At 47.0% G+C, this 18,272-nt stretch overlaps 1 protein-coding gene across 2 annotated transcripts in view; it reads left to right on the top strand.

The window, feature by feature from the left end:
• Window positions 1-18,272, top strand: part of CSNK1G1 (casein kinase 1 gamma 1) — a 76,202-nt gene that overhangs the window by 7,383 nt on the left and 50,547 nt on the right. For both annotated transcript variants that reach the window (XM_039722824.1, XM_039722823.1), the window contains exon 2: window positions 14,461-14,888. In XM_039722824.1, coding sequence (XP_039578758.1) covers window positions 14,711-14,888 — 178 coding nt within the window. In that variant the 5' untranslated portion in view covers window positions 14,461-14,710. The remainder of the gene's footprint in view (window positions 1-14,460; window positions 14,889-18,272) is intronic.

Below are 18,272 nucleotides of genomic sequence, written 5' to 3'. Positions count from 1 at the left end.
GCTCAGCCTGTTTTAAGTGAAGATTTGGTGGTGGGGGAGGATTTTAGATGGGAAGTTTGTGGCTCTCAGAGGGCAAAGAGGCTCGGTAGCAACTGGCTTCTGCCATGGTTTGGAGGCAAGTCCTGCATGGGACACCCCTCCATGTCTTGTTTTAGATGATGGTGTTAAAACTAATAGGGTGGAAAAAGGTGGTGTGTCTCTGCTCAGTGAGGTTACTGCCTGTGAAATAAGTGCTGAGGGTCAGTGTGAAGAAATGTGCCAGCTGTGATTAGTCCAGGGCCATGCAGTGCAGGATAAAGGAATGCTATCATCAGGATGTGCTTCCCTTGGCTGTAGATCTCTGTGGGTCCCTGGGTGGCATCTCTGCTTTGTTTTAAACAATAAATTTAACTCTGAAGTCCAGATGAGTGTGAGAGGTAGAGTAAACAGCTTTCTCCTCCAGCTCCAGAGACTTCCTCTGATCATCGTTCCTTGCTTTCTTGCAGGGCATTGGCTTCAGTTTCTCTCATTGCTAATTCAGGGAATCCACAAGGTGTTTTATAATCTCTCTGCACCAAACTGTTGCTATATCACAGCTTTGGTTCTTGAGGAACCTTTAGGCTTCTCTCTGCAGTGTCACTAATTTTAAAGTCATTCTAGGATGGGAAATGCAGTTACATGGAGCTGCACACACTTCCTAAAGCTTCTGCTGCTGGAGTAAGTGAATTCAAGGATCTCTTAGGAAATGCAATTTCAGTTCTTGGATGATCCAGTATCTAATAAAGCCCAAATTCTGAAGTTCTTTTTCTCTGAACAGGGATAACCACCTCCATTCCCATGTGGATTCTTTTGTGCTATGCTGCACAGCTGAGCTGGTACATCATTATTTTTCTCACTGAGGGAATATGTGTGGATAGGTCTCCTATCATTTTATCATAACAGTGGAGAAATTCAGGGTCTTTGAATTCTTTGTTAAGTGGGATTGATGCCAACTTTATGTTGTGGCCAGCAGGCTGGTGGGAAGAGGTGACATCCAGAGACCTGGAGAGGTGGGAAACTCATGGAGCTCAACAAGGCCAAGTGCAGTGTCCTGCCCCTGGGCCAGGGCCATCCCAGCACCAACCCAGGCTGGGTGGAGAAGGGACTGAGCACAGCCCTGGCAGCCCCAAACTCCAGTGCCCTGCAGCTTGGGCAGCAGGGGAGGGGGGAATTCTGCCCCATTCAGGTGAGACCCCACCTCTAGAGCTGCCTCCAGCTCAGGGCTCCCAGCAAAGAAAGGACTGGAGCTGCTGGAGAGTCCAGAGGAGGCCATGGAGAGGCTCCAAGGACTGGAGCCCCTCTGCTCTGGAGCCAGGCTGGAGAGCTGGGGTTGCTCACCTGGAGAGGAGAAGGCTCCAGGGAGACCTCAGAGCCCTGCCAGGGCCTGAAGGGGCTCCAGGAGAGCTGGAGAGGGACTGGGGACAAGGGATGGAGGGACAGGACCAGGTGGAATGGTTTCCCACTGCCAGAGGGCAGGGTTAGATTTGATATTGGGAAGAAATTCTGTCTGAGGATGGGGAGACACGGGCACAGATTTTCCAGAGCAGCTGTGGTTACCCCATCCCTGGAAGTGTCCAAGGCCAGGCTGGACAGAGCTTGGGATAGTGGGAAGTGTTACTGCCCATGGCTGGGGGTGGAACAAGCTGAGCTTCCAACCCAAACCAGTCTATAAACACAGGAAAAGGTTAGAAACTTCTGAAACAGGAGTGTTAACATATAAGTCTAATGCCTTGAGGAATGCAGCAAAATCCTTCTTTTTGTTAACCACAAGCCTTCACTCTTGTCCATACCAGTGGGTATTTATAGTTTTAGTTGTGTGTGCTTTGTCTTTCCTTCCTAATGGATTGCTGGACCACAAGTGGGTGGAAGATTTGTTTGTTTTGGCACAATATTCCCTTTACATGGGCACGTCTGGAGCTCAGAGCAAACGGAGCCAGGCCGTGAACTGTGCAAAGTCCTTAACACAGGGGAAAGGAGAGAAGCAGGAAGAGTTGTCATGTGAAATTACCTCTCTGAAACTGAACCATCCCTTCAGCTTATTTCCCTGCTGCTTCCTCGAGCTGACGTTGCTCCAAAGGCTGCACTGTGAGTTTGAATGTTTGTGTCAGCCTGTTCCTGCCCTCCCTGGTGTGCTGTGGGTTGGTAATCCAGTATCCCTCCTTTGGGGCATTGAGTAGCTCCAGTGGTAATGCTCTTCTGGCACAGATTGTAATGGATGTAACCAAAACAGCAAGGTGACCTCAGAAAGGGAGCTCAGGTGTTCACTCACTGTTGAAGTGCCTTTGATTGACCTGTCAGATAAGCATCAGGCACTGACACCGTGCTGAGATGCTCATAAAGGGTTATCAGTGTCAGGGACAGCAGCTGACATGAATTAAATCCACTGCCATGACCTTAACACAGCAGCATTTCCACAATTTGGCTTAATAATGAAAATAAATGTGTCGCTGAAGCTGGATGTGGCTTTGGAGTTACTGCTTGTGACTTGAAAAGTCATAGTTTATGGAATATCCTGAGTTGGAAGGGACCCACAGGGATCATGAAGTCCAACACCTGGCCCTGCACAGGACACCCCAATAATCCCATGTCCCTGAGAGCATTGTCCAAATACTCCTTGAGCTGTGACAGCCTTGGGGCCAAGACTATTCCCTGGGGAGCCTGTTCAGTGCCTGACCACCCTCTGGGGGAAGAATTTTTTCCTAATATCCAATCTAACCCTCCCCTACCACAGCTCCGTGGTATTTTTGTCGCTATGCAGAGATTTAGGGGATTGCAGATATCCTTGTAGGGACTAACACCCTCTTGGGCACATTGTCCATCACCCAGTGCAAAGGCAGGTGATGTCTGATCACCCCTGTTTGCCAGCCTGTGTTCAGAAGGGATAGTGATGCCTTAACCAGGCTGATCCTTCACAAATTTAGATTTGTCCCTTGACTGTGAGCTTGCAGGGGGAAATTTGATGACCTTGGTGATGCCCGTGTGAGAGCTGGATGGTATTGGCAAGAAGATGTCTCTGAAACTTCTCCAGACTGTCGCTGTGAGAAACCAGAGCGTGTTTGTTGCCGTCTCTGGTGCTGCACGTTACCCAGATGTGCTCTGGTGTGTAGGATGGCTTTACAGGAGTGCCAGTGCAGAGACTCCATCTCTACTGATGCTGCTCCACCTGGAGCACATGGACCTCATCTTGGCATCATTTTACAAAGAAGCTGCACCTGTGAAAGCACAGGTAGAAAAACCACAGGTGTGGGATGGTGCTTCCTACTATACCTGGAAGGAGCTGAAATACCCATCCAGTGTGTGAAGGCTTCTGAGGAGCTGGCAGCTTCAAATTTGAGGAAGAAAAAAACCCAGAAAGCCAACCAACAGCACAAACCTTCAAGTATTAGGATTTTTTTAAAGCCATGTGGGTGCTCTTGGAGTGTTGGTGGCTCCTGCTTGGCTTCCCCCTGCGGGCGGGCACCATGGGCCACTTCCTTGCCAGATTGAGGAAGGAGCTGGGCACAAACATGTAGTTTCTGTGAACAAATGCGACTGTTTGTCTGTGTATTTGGGGTTTACAGTGCCTAACTGCCCTACTGAGGAAGTGCAGATTTTTATGGAGCTGATGGTGTTTGTGTGGGTGTAGCCACCAGCACAGAATCCCTAACTGCCCTACTGAGGAAGTGCAAGTGCAGATTTTTATGGAGCTGATGGTGTGGGTGTAGCCACCAGCACAGAATTAGACCAGTAACCAAGACTGGACCTTGCACTGGGGAGGAGGCAGCTCAACTGCCAGCAAACAGAGTGACCTTTGCCTCATTTAGAAATAAATGAAGAAAAATAAATTGCAATAAATGAAAATTTAAAAGGCAAGAGACAGGGTCTAAACATCTTCTGTCCTGCCTGCAAGGGGGTTGTGCTTCTCCAGGGGGTGTTTTGCTTGGTCTGGATGTGATTCCTGCCTCCTTTCAGTTGCATAGGTAATCCAAATCCTTCTGACAGCTGAGCTGCTTCATCAGGACACAGAGTTGGGAGATCTGGGAGATACAGGGAGTGTTATCAGAGAGGAAGGAAATGATGGCTCTTTATGTGCCCTGTGGGATAGGTGGATTTTGGGGTGGGACAGCTTGTTTTAGGGCTGCAGTGTTGACATTGTGGAGTTTGTGTAATCCCATACCAGGAAGGGATTGCTGTAGAAGGTTTCAGGCTTTGAGTGTAACAGTGCCTTAAATGTCAAATTCTGGCAGTTTTTAATGGACATTATCTATCCCAATAAAAACCTTCCTCTACCAAAACAGAGGTGGCAAGTAACCAGAGTGTTGACAACAGCATTGGGTTGCTTAGGCTGAAGCACTGATTTATTAAGCCCAAATTAGCAGGATTTATTATGTAGGGGTTGTGTTCTTACCTTTCCAGTTCCCTTGTGCTCTAAGCCTCATAAGCAGGTGAATGGTTAGTCATCCCCATCTGACAGCAATTCACCTCCAAAAAAGCAGCCCATTAAAGGCTGGGTCAGATTTCTCTCCCTGTGTAGGTCTCAGGTACATCATTTCCTTTTCAAGACATGGCTTAATTGCAAACAAAATATGTAGGTGATGTCAGTCAACTTCCTGCCAAATGTCTCATTATATGACGAGACAACGGGGTCTGCTCCTCTCTCCTTGACTGCTGGAAAAGGCAGAATCTTCATGAAAGGGGAAGGTAACGTTCAGGCATTAAAAGGAAAAAAACATGGACAGCTCCTCTCTCCTTGACTGCTGGAAAAGGCAGAATCTTCATGAAAGGAGAATGTAATGTTAGGCATTAAAAGGAAAAAACATGGATGTTAAATCATGGACTTTCAGGTTTTCTTGTGTTTTCCCTTAATACACTCCCATATCTCTCTTGGTGGCATCACCATTACCATTTTTTCAAGAACTGCTGTTGTTCCAGCTCTTACATCACCATGTTTCCAGTTTATTACCCAGCTCTTACAAGGAGTTTTTAGTGATGAGCATCCTTGAATGAAGTGTTTTGGGCACCATCAAGAGTCTGTGGGATGGAGTGACACAGACTGGGGAGGGTTTTCTTCCCCATTTGCTGTGGGGCATTTGGGCTTTGCCTGCCAGGCCAGGTCTTAAAGTTCAGCTGCACAGAGTACACTTGAGACTTCTACCCACTCCACTGTTCTTGGGCATGTTCCCTTCTTATCTTTTCATCCTCTCTTTGTATGAAGCTGTGTGGTGGTGAAGAACAGCTGCTTGAGTTACTGTGGGGTCATCCTTGGAATCACAGAAGGACATGGATGCACAGTCTCTTGCAGCCACACAAGCTTTGGCTGGTGGCTGCTGTTCATCCCTGCAGGACACACCTGAGCCAGGCTGAATCGTGCCCAATTCATGGTGTGTTTGGCACTCAGTGACTGAATCATCTCACTGAATTAGGTACTTGTGTGAAAAACCCTTTCTGAAGCCACCTACTTCTGGTGCACCCTCATAACTTCATTCCTGTTGCATGGAAGTGGAATCTTCTCCAAGACTGGTGCACACTTGCACACTGAGAGAGCCCTTACACCCACGTTTGGAGCTCAGTGCTGTGAGAGCCCAGATGCTTTCCTGTCTCCTGAGCCATCAGGTACAAGCACTGAGCACCAGGAGGCTGATCCTGAGTCTAACCAGTGGTGTCTGGAGATCATTTTAGGAGCTGATATGAGACTTAGCAGAAGTTTGCTGTCATTTTGAGCTGAGGCAGCAAAGAAACCATTCTGCTTGCTTGTTCTCAGCTTTTGGAAGTGCTCTAGGTATTGGTGGGACAGAGAGGGGACAACCTGTTCCCATCAGATAACCACAAGCCAAGCCTGGTGCTCTGGGGCTTTCTTAAGATGGAATACAAAGACCCTGCATCTGGATCCCACCTCACTGCTGTTCTGACACTTTTTATGGATTCTGGATGGCACTTGACAGGAATGTGGCCTTCCACAGGGGAAACACATGCCTGTTGGATCCTGGATTCACTTTGGACAGGGCCAGAAGGCTCTCAGCACCTCAGGGCTGGGTTCCACTAGCACAGCTTCTACCCACCCTTGCCATCAAGGTGTCTTCAATTTTCTTTAACCCATCTCCTCAACTTCATAAGGACTTTTCTTCTGGTGAGAGGCTTTTCCCCATCTCACACACACTGTGAAAGCTGCCTTGGCTCTAAACTTCATATTTGCATTCCTTTGTGAAGCAGAAGCATGCACTTCATGGTTTGGAGGCTACCAAGGTTTTTGGGGGTGGGGGGAAGTTGTGTTTGGCTGCCAAGTTCACCAGTCCTTTCAGGCTGTCTGAGCCTGTCTGCAGTTTATCCTCTGTGCTGCTTTTCCTTGCCAGACAGAGCGCAGATAAAACAGTCGTAGATGATTGAGGTGCATCTGTGTTAAATTAGGCTGTAAATCTGTAAAAGTGATGTTGCTGCCAGTGATCCAAGGCTGCTCCAGAGCCTAAGCTCCTGTGGTGGTCTTGTCGAGGGCTGATACCATGAACTGCAAACTACATCCATCAACCACCGTGGATGCACCTGAATCCATGTGCTGTGGATTATTCCTTGATGATGGATGCACATGGCTGTCTAGAAGTCATCTTTGCCCTTTTCTTCTTCAAATCTATTGCCTGGAAGGAAGGGGATGGTATAGGGACATCTGCATCTCTCTTTTTGCTGTTAAACAACGTGGTATTTTAAGAAGAAAATTAAACCTACAGGTTTATGATGCCTGGATATCAGAGAACTTCTGCAGGGAAAGTTGTAGAGCTTTTGCTGCTGGCAGGTTTTTCCTCATTTCCTCTGTAGCATCCCCATAAATACATATTTCTGCTGAAACCTGATCTATTGTGGCCTTACACAGCCTGTTTTGTGAGCAGAGGCTGACCACCAGACTCTTTGAGAAGCTGTTCAGAGATTGGACTTGATGATCTTGGAGGTCTTTTCTGACCTCAGTGATTCTAAACACTGGAAGGTAAAGCTGGGGTCAGCTGCTGTACTGTCAGAAGGCAGATCCTGAAAGTGCTGTTGGTGTGAGAGTGCCCTCCAGGCAGGGACAGCAGGATGCAGGACCCCTGGGATGCAGGGAATGCAGTCCTGGGGCTGGTGGGATGTGTGGACTGCATGGATGACAGGGGTGTGCTGCTCACAGCCAGGCATTGGCACTCCTATGGGAATTCTACAGAGGGATGTGAGTCTCACATCTGCTCAAGATACAGAGGCACCGATCTGACAGTTGCACTTCAGCTTTTACTCTACCCAGCCTAAAAAAAAAACCCCAAAATATGTAGAGCTTGGGTTTCATGAGGGGATTTTTTCATTTTATTCCAGCATTCAGCTGTTCCTTTAGCTGTTCCAGCATAATCTGCCTCTTCATAGACAGCCCTAACCTTCCTTTTCTGACAGATTATGATCTCTAGTCCTTTTTACATCTATAGGAATGTGCATCCCTGGCTGCTGGCACAAGTTTGGCTGGGACTCAGTTTGGGGAGGGAAGTCGATGAATTGATCTCACATCACACAATCCACTTCCCTGGAAAATGCTCTATGCTTTGTTTTGGCTCTGCTTTGTTTTGACTCTGCTCATGTGGAAGAACTAAATTTCCAACTAAATTAATTTTCCCCTTGGAAACATTCCTGGCTTTCGTGCTGAGCTTCTGTAGAGGGGATTGGGAGCAAAGTTCAGGAATGAACTTAGAGAATGGGTGCTTGGATCACTCTCAGTGAAACAATCAACTGAGATCATTTGGAAAAGTAACTTGCTAATGTATTTAGTTGGGGATTATACAATTAATGTGCTTTAGCATGTTCACAAGGCCTTCAAGGAAAAGAGCTCTTGGAAGTTCCCTTTACTCAGAAGGAAAAAGGCATGAGTTTGTTTGGGTTCAGCCCTGTTTTTACAAACTGTAACTGGAGGATGCAAACTTGACAGTCCTGGGCATTTGTGAGTAATGAATGAGAGCAGTGATCCACAGTTGTCCATTCTTCTCCCTTCCCAGCAATATAGACTTAAATATTGTTTGTGTGCCTCCTTATTTTCTGCCCGTGAAGTACTGAGCAAAACTAACTGCACAAGATGAAGATTAAATTGTTGGGTCAAATGATTCAACAGAAGCAATTCATAATGTTTATTAAGGCATCTGCAACCTCCAAGGTTGGGAAGAATCTCCCAAGTGAGGGGCATCTGACGTGATGTGCACCTGCTTGCTGGAGTTGGCAGCCAGCTTTGTCACTGCTGTTCCCAGCTCTAAATTTCAACAGAGAATTTTGACCTACTTTTTCAGTTTTTCTGTTGTTTTGCACAACATTGAGGACACTGAAACCAGGTCAGTGTAGTGCTGGTTGGGGAAGCACAGATAAATGCTCATCTCTTTGTAGAGGTGCTGCTGGGGTACAGCGGGGGAGTTGGAATACATCCAGTGGAAGATCCTTGAAGTAACCAGAAAGCTCTTGAGTGGGAGATGAAAAGGCAAAAAAAAAAAAAACAAACCCAAAAAAGATTTTTCTCATGTCTGAGCAGGGAAAATATTTGACTTTCCATCTTCCCTTCCTTGACTTGGGTAATAGCCAAGCACCAGAGCCCTCTCCCAGGTCAAAAAAACTCCTTGTGGGGGAAAAAAAAAGAAAAAAAAAAAAAAAAAAAAAAAAAAAAAAAAAAAAGATTTTTCTCATGTCTCAGCAGGGAAAATATTTGACTTTCCATCTTCCCTTCCTTGACTTGGGTAATAGCCAAGCACCAGAGCCCTCTCCCAGGTAACACCAAGAGTGTGGATCTGCTGGAGGGCAGGAAGGCTCTGCAGAGGGATCTGGACTGGCTGGATCCATGGGACAAGGCAGTGGTGTGAGGGTCAACAGGGCCAAATTCCGGGTCCAGCACTTAAATTACAAGAACCCTGTGGAACACTCCAGGCGTGGAGTTGGTGTCTGGGAGGCTGCCTGGTGAAAAAGGACCTGTAATGGTCAACATGAGCCCAGGTGTGCCCAGGTGGCCAAAAACCAGCAGTGTTCTGGCTTGTGTCAGCAATAGGGTGACCAGCAGGAGCAGGGTAAGGATTGACCCCCTGTACTGGGCACTGCTGAGGCCACACCTGGAATCCTGGGGTCAGTTTTGGACCTGTCACAGCAAGGAGGACATTGAGGGGCTGAAGGGTGTCCAGGGAAGGGAACTGAGGTGGGAAAGGGTCTGAAACACCAGGAGCAGCTGAAGGAGCTGGGGGGGCTCAGGCTGGAGAAAAGGAGGCTCAGGGGAGACCTTCTGGCTCTGCACAACTCCTGACAGGAGGGGCTGGGGAGGTCAGGCTCTGCTCCAAGGGTACAAACAGCAGGACAAGAGGAAACAGCCTCAAGATGTGCCAGGTGAGGGTTAGTTTGGATGTTGGGGAAAAGTTCTTCATAGGAAAGTTTGTAAAAATTTGGAACAGGCTGCCTAGGGCAGTGGTGGAGTCACCACACCTGGAAATGTTCAAAAGATGTGTGGATGTGGCACTTGGGGACACGGGTAAGTGGTGGCAGTGGCAGTGCTGGGTTAATGGTGGGACTTGATGACCTTAGAGAGCCTTTCCAGCCTTAACAGGTTCTGTGATTCTAAGATAGGATATTTGGTAATCTGTTCATTTGTCTCCTCAGGAGCAGGGCAAACATTAGAACTCTTCTCATTATTAGAACAGTGACTTTGTCAGGAGTAAGTAACAGGATGGCTGCAGAAGAAGAAAATTTTGTTGTGGCCAGTTGGAAGGACAGAAGCAGGATAACAAATGCAATGTCATGAAAGCAGGGAGATAAAAGCAGTGGGGTGAGAAGGCTGTAAGGGATGTGAAGCCTGTGGAGATGTGTGTCCGTGCAGAAGAGAGCAGAGCTGGGAATGAAGGCTTTCCTAATTGCACTTTAATAAAGGCAGAGCATTGACGCCTTGGAAGCTGTTAAGGCACACAGTGAGGCAGAGCATACAAAGCCAGCTTGATCCTCTAAACTTAGGGGTGTAAGCTCATAAAATGAGTTGGTAGATGCTAAAAACGTGAGTGAACACATCGTGTACGTCCTAGTTTCAAAATGTTTCTCCTTACCTGCAGCTTGGCTGCTCTCCCTTTTCCAGAGGGTGAGTGCTTTGTCCCAATCTGTGGCAAAGCCAGTGAAGTTTTCTGCTGCTGAAGGCTCTACTTTTTACACAGTGTGAGGGTGGAAGCTGGTGAGCTCATATCTGTGTGTTTATAACATGTCAGTTGAGAGCCCTGGAGGATTTTCTAGTCTTTGAAGTCATGTGGGAAGTAGCAGATCTTGTCTGGAAAGTGCTCTCCACATCAGGAGACTTACCAGACGTATTTACAGAGGCACGTGGGGTGGATGTTGGAAAACCCAGTGGGAAGGCATGTGCCTTGTCCTAAAGCAATGATCCTGGAGCTGCTTTGAGGAATTGTGGTCCTGTGTCTGTAGAGAGCAGAGTTCACCTCTCCCAACAGAAAATGGGACTTTCCTGGATGTCTCTCCTTAAAAGATTTAAAAAGGAATTATGGGGCTGAATTCCTGCTTTTTAGGGTGTTGCTTCATCCATTTTCAGTTTTATTTCTGGCATGTAGTGACTCCTTCAGGGATCAAAACCACACACAGACCTGGACCAGGCCTGCTTGCTTCAATTTGAAAAAGGGGGTGTTCATTGACTATTTCAATTTGGACAGATTTCTGCAATTGTGCCACAAACCAAGACTTTGAGAAAACTTGTTCCTGTCATTGAAGGGTCTCCAGAGTAACTCAAGGAGGTCAAAGAAATTTTGAGTTCAAGGGAAGTGAGCTTTTCCTTTGGGGGAACAAGGGAAAGGGGGAACAAGAATGGCTTTGGCTTCTTTACACCGACCTCTCATTTGTGATGTCCTTTCCTATATCTTGAAGGGCTCCCCTCAAAAATTGTGAGGCTGTGTCTCTGTGCCATTTATTAAACACTCCTTTACACTGGATTGTGGATATCAACACAAACAGCAGCTGCCCTCCAGACCTGCCTGGAATTGTTCCAGTCCAGGCTGGACCAGGTTTGGAGCAGCCTGGTCTAGTGGAAGGTGTCCCTGCCCATGGCAGGGGGTGGAAACAACATGAGCTTTAAGGTCCCTTCCAACCCAAACTATTCCATGATTTAACACCTGGAAGCTGGTTTCTAGCTGTTGTGCTGCAGGTTTCTCAATGGAGGAGAGGTTGTGATATAGTTTTGAGTCTAAGTGTAGGATACAGTGCTGTTGTTTTTTACTTAGCTAACTGTGCTGCAAGTAATTTCCTTTCAAGCCTGTGTGTTTCATAAATAGCTGTTCCTGTGTCTCCAACTGTATTGTAGTGAAATCAATCCTGGAATTGGGCTGATTCACCATTAGGGAAATATCTTCATGCAGCTCTGTTCAAATGGAAGTAACTTTGAGGAGCAATCTTGCTGAGTGGGTGGAAAGGTAGGAAGGAATCATTATAAAAAAGTTTGAATCATGGCAGGAAGTCATCCTGGTGTTCTGAGCAGCCTTTAAATATTAATGTGACTGACAGTCTGGTCTTCATTCTTCTGCTGCTTCCCCTCCAAAGTCGACTTCTCTGCTGGCCCTCAAAGGCCATATTTGGTGCCATATTTACTACTTACACTTTCAGTAGGTGGTAATGATGGTGTGAGATCTTTGTGTGATCCCGTGTGCCGGCAGCTGGGCTCTGCTCCTCGTCTTGGCCGTGGTAAAGAGCTTCTCAGAGGTGTGGTTCCCTTACCTGCTGCTGCTCTGAATTCCTGTTTGCAGGAGGCTCTCAGCTGAGAGAGGATGGTTAGTGTTTGCAGACTGTCAGGTATTGACCATTTCCATCCTTCTCCCCAGGGAGACCTGATCCAGATGGGGAGCGGGGGAAGGACGGAGGCGTAGGAGCTCATAACCCTTAACATCTTCCTTTGTGAGCCAGAAGATGTGTGGTGGGATTTGTGCTTAATTTGCCTGAGGATAATGGAGTTGCTTGTCCCATCTGAGATGTGCTGAGCAAGGTATAAACTGGGCAGGGGTTGTGCTCTTGCTGGAGTTTTTTTTTGTGTTTCCATTTCTGAGGTTGTAGGTAGTTCTCTGTCATAAATTATTCAGTCTTGATTGAAATAATGACTTTGGTCTCCAGGGGGAAAAAATTCTTCTCTGGCTTTGACGGGTTCGAGTGTGTTTTCCAAAGCGTTACTGTGTTTTTACTCATGGAATTCCTGTGTCCTGCTCATCTTTCTTAGTGATCCAGCCCTAGGAACACTGCAGCACCATGGAATCATTTAGGTGGGAAAAGCTCTGTGAGATCTGAGTCCAGCCATTCTCCCAGCACTGCCAAGCCCATCACTAAGCCATGTCCCCAAGTGCCAGACCCATATCTTGTATTACATGGAAGATGATGGCTTTAACTGGAAATAAAACTGGAATGTTCTCTGTCTACTTCTCTTGCTATAGCAGACATAGACCAAATAGACAGATAAACCAAAACTTCCCATGCTTCAGTTTTATTTTTCCAAAATTGTATCAGGAAGACCTGTGTGAGTAAATCCACCTGCCACTGGAAGTCATTCTCATGTTTGGTTTGAATTCAGCAGTAAAAAACTCCATAGTTTCACTGATGGTTCTTTTTCATGTTGTTTGTTTTGAAGCCAGTCTCTCCTCCCAGGACAGGCTGGGGTGGAGTCCAGGTAGAGTGATTTTCTGGTATCTGATAGAGCCTCATCCCTGCTCCTGCTGACTGGTTTCACAGGGCAAGCAGAGCTCTGCTGTGTCTGTGCCAAGCGTGGCAGCTGAGAGCATGTGGGGATGTCTGTGATGAAAAACCAGTTCAGCCAGTTCACCGGTAACGGATGCTTCCTGCTTATCCATATTCAGTTCTGACTATTAAATCTGGAATTAATTTGAGGGACAAGTAAAGCTTGGTAATGCTAAATAATTTCTTGTACATGAAAATCTCCAGCTCTTTTGTCTAGGCCAGAGGTACAAATGGTGTTTCACATGTTGTTTGGGAGCTTGCCACTCTGGTTTATGGCCAGACTGGTGGCGTGGCTGACACATGGAGGTTCTCAGGTGACCTGGTGATTGTCAGACCTCCTGGATATGCTGCAGACACGCTGTGTGACATTTCTGCAGGAAACCACAGCTGTCCCAAGTGACAAGGAGAATTCCAGTACCTAAAGGGGATGGACATACAGGAAGGCTGAGGAGGGACTTGTTACACGAGCAAAAAGTGATAGGACAAGGGGGCTTCAAGCTGAAAGGATGTGTTTAGATTGGATATTAGGGAGAAATTCTTCCCTGTGAGGGTGGGCAGGCCCTGGCACAGGTGCCCAGAGCAGCTGTGGCTGCCCCATCCCTGGAACAGTCCAAAGCCAGGTTGGATGGGGCTTGGAGCACCCTGGACTAGTGGGAGGTGTCCCTGCCCATGACAGAGGGTGAAATTAAATGGGATGGACTTTAAGGTCCCTTCCAACCCAAACCATTCTGATGCAGCACCTGTACAGACAAGACATCCTGCAACCTTTCCCTTTATCATGCTGATTTCTTGGGAAGTGAGGGGAACCTCAACCACCACGCTGGTACCTCTGGACTGTCCTTGTGGGACAGGACCTCCTGGATCCTTGCAGCTCCTGCCAGTCTCCTTTGGTCTTCTCTTGAGCACAGAAGAACCATTTGGCCTGCAAGGGTTGAGAAGCATCTATGTTTTGTCCCCTTTAGACTGAGTTATCAGCTTTTAAAAAATATTTAATTGTGCTTTGTCTCTTCATTTTGGTCATCTCTGTAGGACAGCAGTTTGAATTAGCAAATATATCTGAGGTCAGTTTGGATTTCAGTGATCCTCGTGGGTCCCTTCCAACTCAAGATAATCTAGATCAACTTGAAAAGAGGTAAAAGAAAGGAGAATTTTGTTTAAGTGCTACAAAATTTTCTTCTCCTCTTGGCACCTTTCATTGGCCCCTTTGTTTTTTTTATCTGGCTTTTCTATAGTAATTGATAAATATATGAAGTGAGGAAAAACCAAACCTACACTTCACAGGGGCTTAAAAGGTGGGGTGTGGTTTCCTCACAGTGTCCACCTGACGTGCTGGTGTAGTTGGAATGGCTTTGGTTACTGCATGTGGTGTCAGTCCTGATAACTCCAGTGGAATCGTGGAATTACAGGCTGGTTTGGGTTGGAAGGAACCTTAAAGCTCAGCTGGATCCACCCAGCCATGGGCAGGGACACTTTCCACTAGTCAGGTTGCTCCAAGCCCCATCCAACCTGGCCTGAGACACTTCCAAGAATGGGCCAAGTAGCAACAGTGGATGGACAGCACTGACATTTCTTCATGACATCAGGGCTTTTTATCAGAAGTTTGTTAAGAAAATGATAAAGTTTTCATGCAGCTGTTAAATTCCTCGAGGCCAGGAAAGTTCTGGATGTTGTACCTTTCTCACCTGGTATTTTAAAATAATGATTTTTATTTCATGCATTTCTTCTTTTCCCCAGGTAAGAAACCAAAAGCAACCTGCCTTTATTGAATTCTCAAGAACGCAGCTGACCCTTTGGTACATTATCAAGATGCATTAGGAAACTGGATCCGGTGCCAAAAGAACTCCATGAATTTCCATGAATCTCTTGAACTCCAACACGGATACTTTTGGATGTAAATTTGGATATAAATTTCTGTTCTAAGGAGAAGAGTGTGTACTCCAAGTCCTTTCTGCCAGCTTGCTGGCAGAGGTGTTTCACTAGGATCATGGACCATCCTAACAGGGATAAGGATGAGAGGCAGCGGACGACGAAAGGAATGCCGGGGAGGAGCGGCCACGGTTCTCGGCCGAGCTCGTCGGCGTCCTCCGGCGTCCTCATGGTGGGACCCAACTTCAGAGTGGGCAAGAAGATTGGGTGTGGGAACTTTGGAGAGCTCAGACTAGGTAAGAAGCGAGCATTTTAGTGGCCTGCATTATGCAAATTAGCATTTCACCACTGGAATGTGAATGCATAAAAACTTACCCTGGCTCGAGAAACGCGTGCGCTGTCTTGTTTCCCAAGTGTTGAGCTGCCTTATCCGAAGCTTCTGACTCAGAAGATGTAACTCTTAGCGTGATTTTGATTTGCATAAAGTCAAAGGGAATACACTGGAGAGGCCAAAGATGCAAATTTTGAACAATCCCAACAAATGATGGCTGTTCACAGTGCTGAATGTCTTGCCTAAGGTGAAAAAAGAATCTGAACTGTGAATTGCTAAATCTTGCTCTCAATTTTTTGTTTGTAAGCTAGAACACCCATTTAAAGGGATGGATAACACTCTTTCCCAGCACTCAGACTCAATTCCTTGTCCTTCTCTAACCTCACTGCCCTAATTTCAGCCCCATCACTCTCTCCCTGCTCTGTCTGTGTGTTGGACTTGCTGGCGAGGAGCAGGATGTGCCGAGTGGCCATCTGGCTCCCTCAGCCAGCCCAGCATTTGTTCATGGTCTGTTGGTTTCCTGACCACGTCTTGCAGCTGGTTGCCCAAAACAGATGGTTCCACTGATGCATTGTTTGTTTAGGGCTGCTTGAGAGACCAAAGCAGAGCAGTGCACTGGGCTCTTAAGTCATGCTAAAAAAACAATGGTTGTGTTTTAAATGAGATGGGGAAAGCAGCTGGTGTTGCCTCACATAACTCAAGGGTCATAACACTACTGATAGTGTCTTTGTAGATTCCTGCTCAGAATCTGTCCTCTTAAATGAATCTGTGTGATTTCCCACTCCGAGGTTGGGTTGTTGCATCAGTACAGGTGCTGCTGTTCCATGGTGTGAAGATCAACCAGCTCACTTCTGGTGTGTCTCAGTAAATGGGTATTTTGGTTTCAGCATTGCATCAGAGTTTTATTGATTCACCCGAGCAGAGATAACACTCCTAAGGTGGAGAGAAACCAAGGGCAAGGGTGGAAACTCCCACCTGCCTGCACATGAGTATAATTGGCAGGTAAAGATAAATTTGGATCCTTACAGTGACATAACACGAATTGCTCTGTTGGATTCCCAGAGCTCCCCTCAGCAAACGTCACGGTCTCAGGATCCCCAGGGAGATGTTGAATTGCTTTGTAATCCAAGCTCTGCTCTGAGGTTTAGCAGCTCTAGTGGATCCCTCAGGATATATGGCTCTTGAGTTTATTCACCTGGTGCCCAAATCACGGAATCACAGACTGGTTTGGGTTGAAAGGCACCTTAAAACTCATCCCATTCCACCCCTGTCATGGGCAGGGACAATTCCCACTAGCCCAGGTTGCTCCAAGCCCTGTCCAGCCTGGCCTTGGGCACTTCCAGGGATCCAGGGGCAGCCACAGCTGCTCTGGGCACCTGTGCCAGGGCCTGCCCATCCTCACAGGGATCAGTTTCTTCCTAATATCCCATCTAACCCTGTCCCTGGCAGCAGGATGACATTGCCCCTGTCTGTCCTGTCCCTCCAGGCCCTTTTCCAAGGTCCCTCTCTGTGGTTAGATAAAAGGTAGGAGAATAGAGATAGTGGTGAAAGTAATCTCACCCCTAAAGAGTTACAGCTGTGCTAATTATCAAGAATGAAGAACAAGCCTGCCCTTAATAGGCCACAGCTGGATCCAATTAAGAGGAGTACTATAAAAGAGCAGGTTGGCTGCTCAAGAGGCTAGAGATGGAGTTTGTTGCCTGTGCTGAGAAGAAGGAGTCAGTGCTGTGAGGAGTTGCCCATGAGAAACCACTGAGAAGGTATGGAACCTTTGCAGCAAGATAACAACACCTCTCCAGCTCTCCTGGAGCCCCTTCAGGCACTGGAAAGAGGCCCCAAAATCTCCCTGGAGCCTTCTCTTCTCCAGGTGAGCCCCCCCAGCTCTCCAGCCTGGCTCCAGAGCAGAGGGGCTCCACCCTCAGAGCATCTCCATGGCCTCCTCTGGACTGGCTCCAGCAGCTCCATGTCCTGCTGCTGTTGGACCCTGGGCTGAGGCAGCTCTGCAGGTGGGGTCTCACCTGAGTGAGGCCGAGGGGCAGAATCCCCCCCTCCCCTGCTGCCCACACTGCAGGGAGGCAGCTCCTGTTTCCAGGATTCATTTTCACATTTCTCAAAATTTTAGTGGTATTGGGTTTGTGACTCATGTAAAGTTCCATGGCATGGACTTTACAGAAAAGATTTCACTTCTGAAAAAGTCAATTTACAGTCAGTTAAATTGCAACACCGGCTAATTGAGTGGGTTTTGTTTTTTTTTTTAATAATACATGTGTTGTTAATGCTAGTTTACTAAAAATTCAGACAATGAGCCACACGTACTGATGACAACAATTTGTTGTAAGGTTCTTAGAGAAGCTGTATTTTTTTTTTTTCATTTCTCTCACTTTTTGCCAGTCACTGCCACTTTAAGCGTTGCTGTTTGCTCAAATAGCAGCTATTTCTCTTGCACAGCCCATGGTAATTATCGCTGGGGGGAAGGAGAAGCAGCAGCTGAAATCCGAGCACACAAGTCTCTGATAACAGTTTTGTCCTGTGAAGATGAATGATGTGCCCTCTGCTTTTTCTCTATTTTTTACATGGTTTCAGAGCAGTTAGGCACCAATATCACAGGCAGAACAAAGTCATACCCTGATAAGCAAAGGGAAAATAGGCTTTTCCAATTCCCTGAAGAATTTCTCTTTTTTGAGGTGTTGTGTTTCAGTTTAAGCTGCTGCTGTTTGATTCTTCAGGGAGGAGATGGCACTTACCTAATGAAGCTGTTTGCTGTATATATCCAGCTCACTGCTCAGGGTTGATCTTTCTTCCTGAAAATACAGATCACCCAAGGACATCACTTCTTTGGAGCATGTGGGAGCAGCACAATTGGATTCCAGCCCTCAAGGAGCTGAGATGGGGAGCTCAACATGAAACTTAGCATTTGATAGGACAGGGGAAATGGCCACAAGTTGTATCAGGGGAGGGTAAGGCTGGATATTAGGAAAAAAATTCCTCACCAAAAGGGTGGATGAACATTGAAACAGGCTCCTCTGGGAAGAGTTGAAGTCACCATCCCTGGAAGGGTTCAGAAAAGGAGGAGATGTGGTTTAGTGGGAATGGTGGAAGTTGTTGGAATGTTGGCCTTGGACGTCTTTTACAAAATTAATGATTGTGTGATCTGGCCCAGAGTAATGCAGTGACATGGGGTAAAGCAGGGGCTGTTTCTGCAGACAGGCTGCAGAGCAGAGGGTCCACAAGAGCTTTGGTTTCCAATGTGGCTCAGCTCTATATTCTCAGCAGGAATATAGAGCCAGTCCCCATGTCCCCTGCATGGATTTGGGGTTCATGGGGATTTGACCCATGGAGTGATGTGGTC

This window comes from Passer montanus, unplaced genomic scaffold (genome assembly GCF_014805655.1).
Source record: "Passer montanus isolate IOZ18808 unplaced genomic scaffold, ASM1480565v1 scaffold5, whole genome shotgun sequence".
NCBI lineage: Eukaryota > Metazoa > Chordata > Aves > Passeriformes > Passeridae > Passer > Passer montanus.
This window is presented reverse-complemented; position numbering and strand designations above follow the sequence as displayed.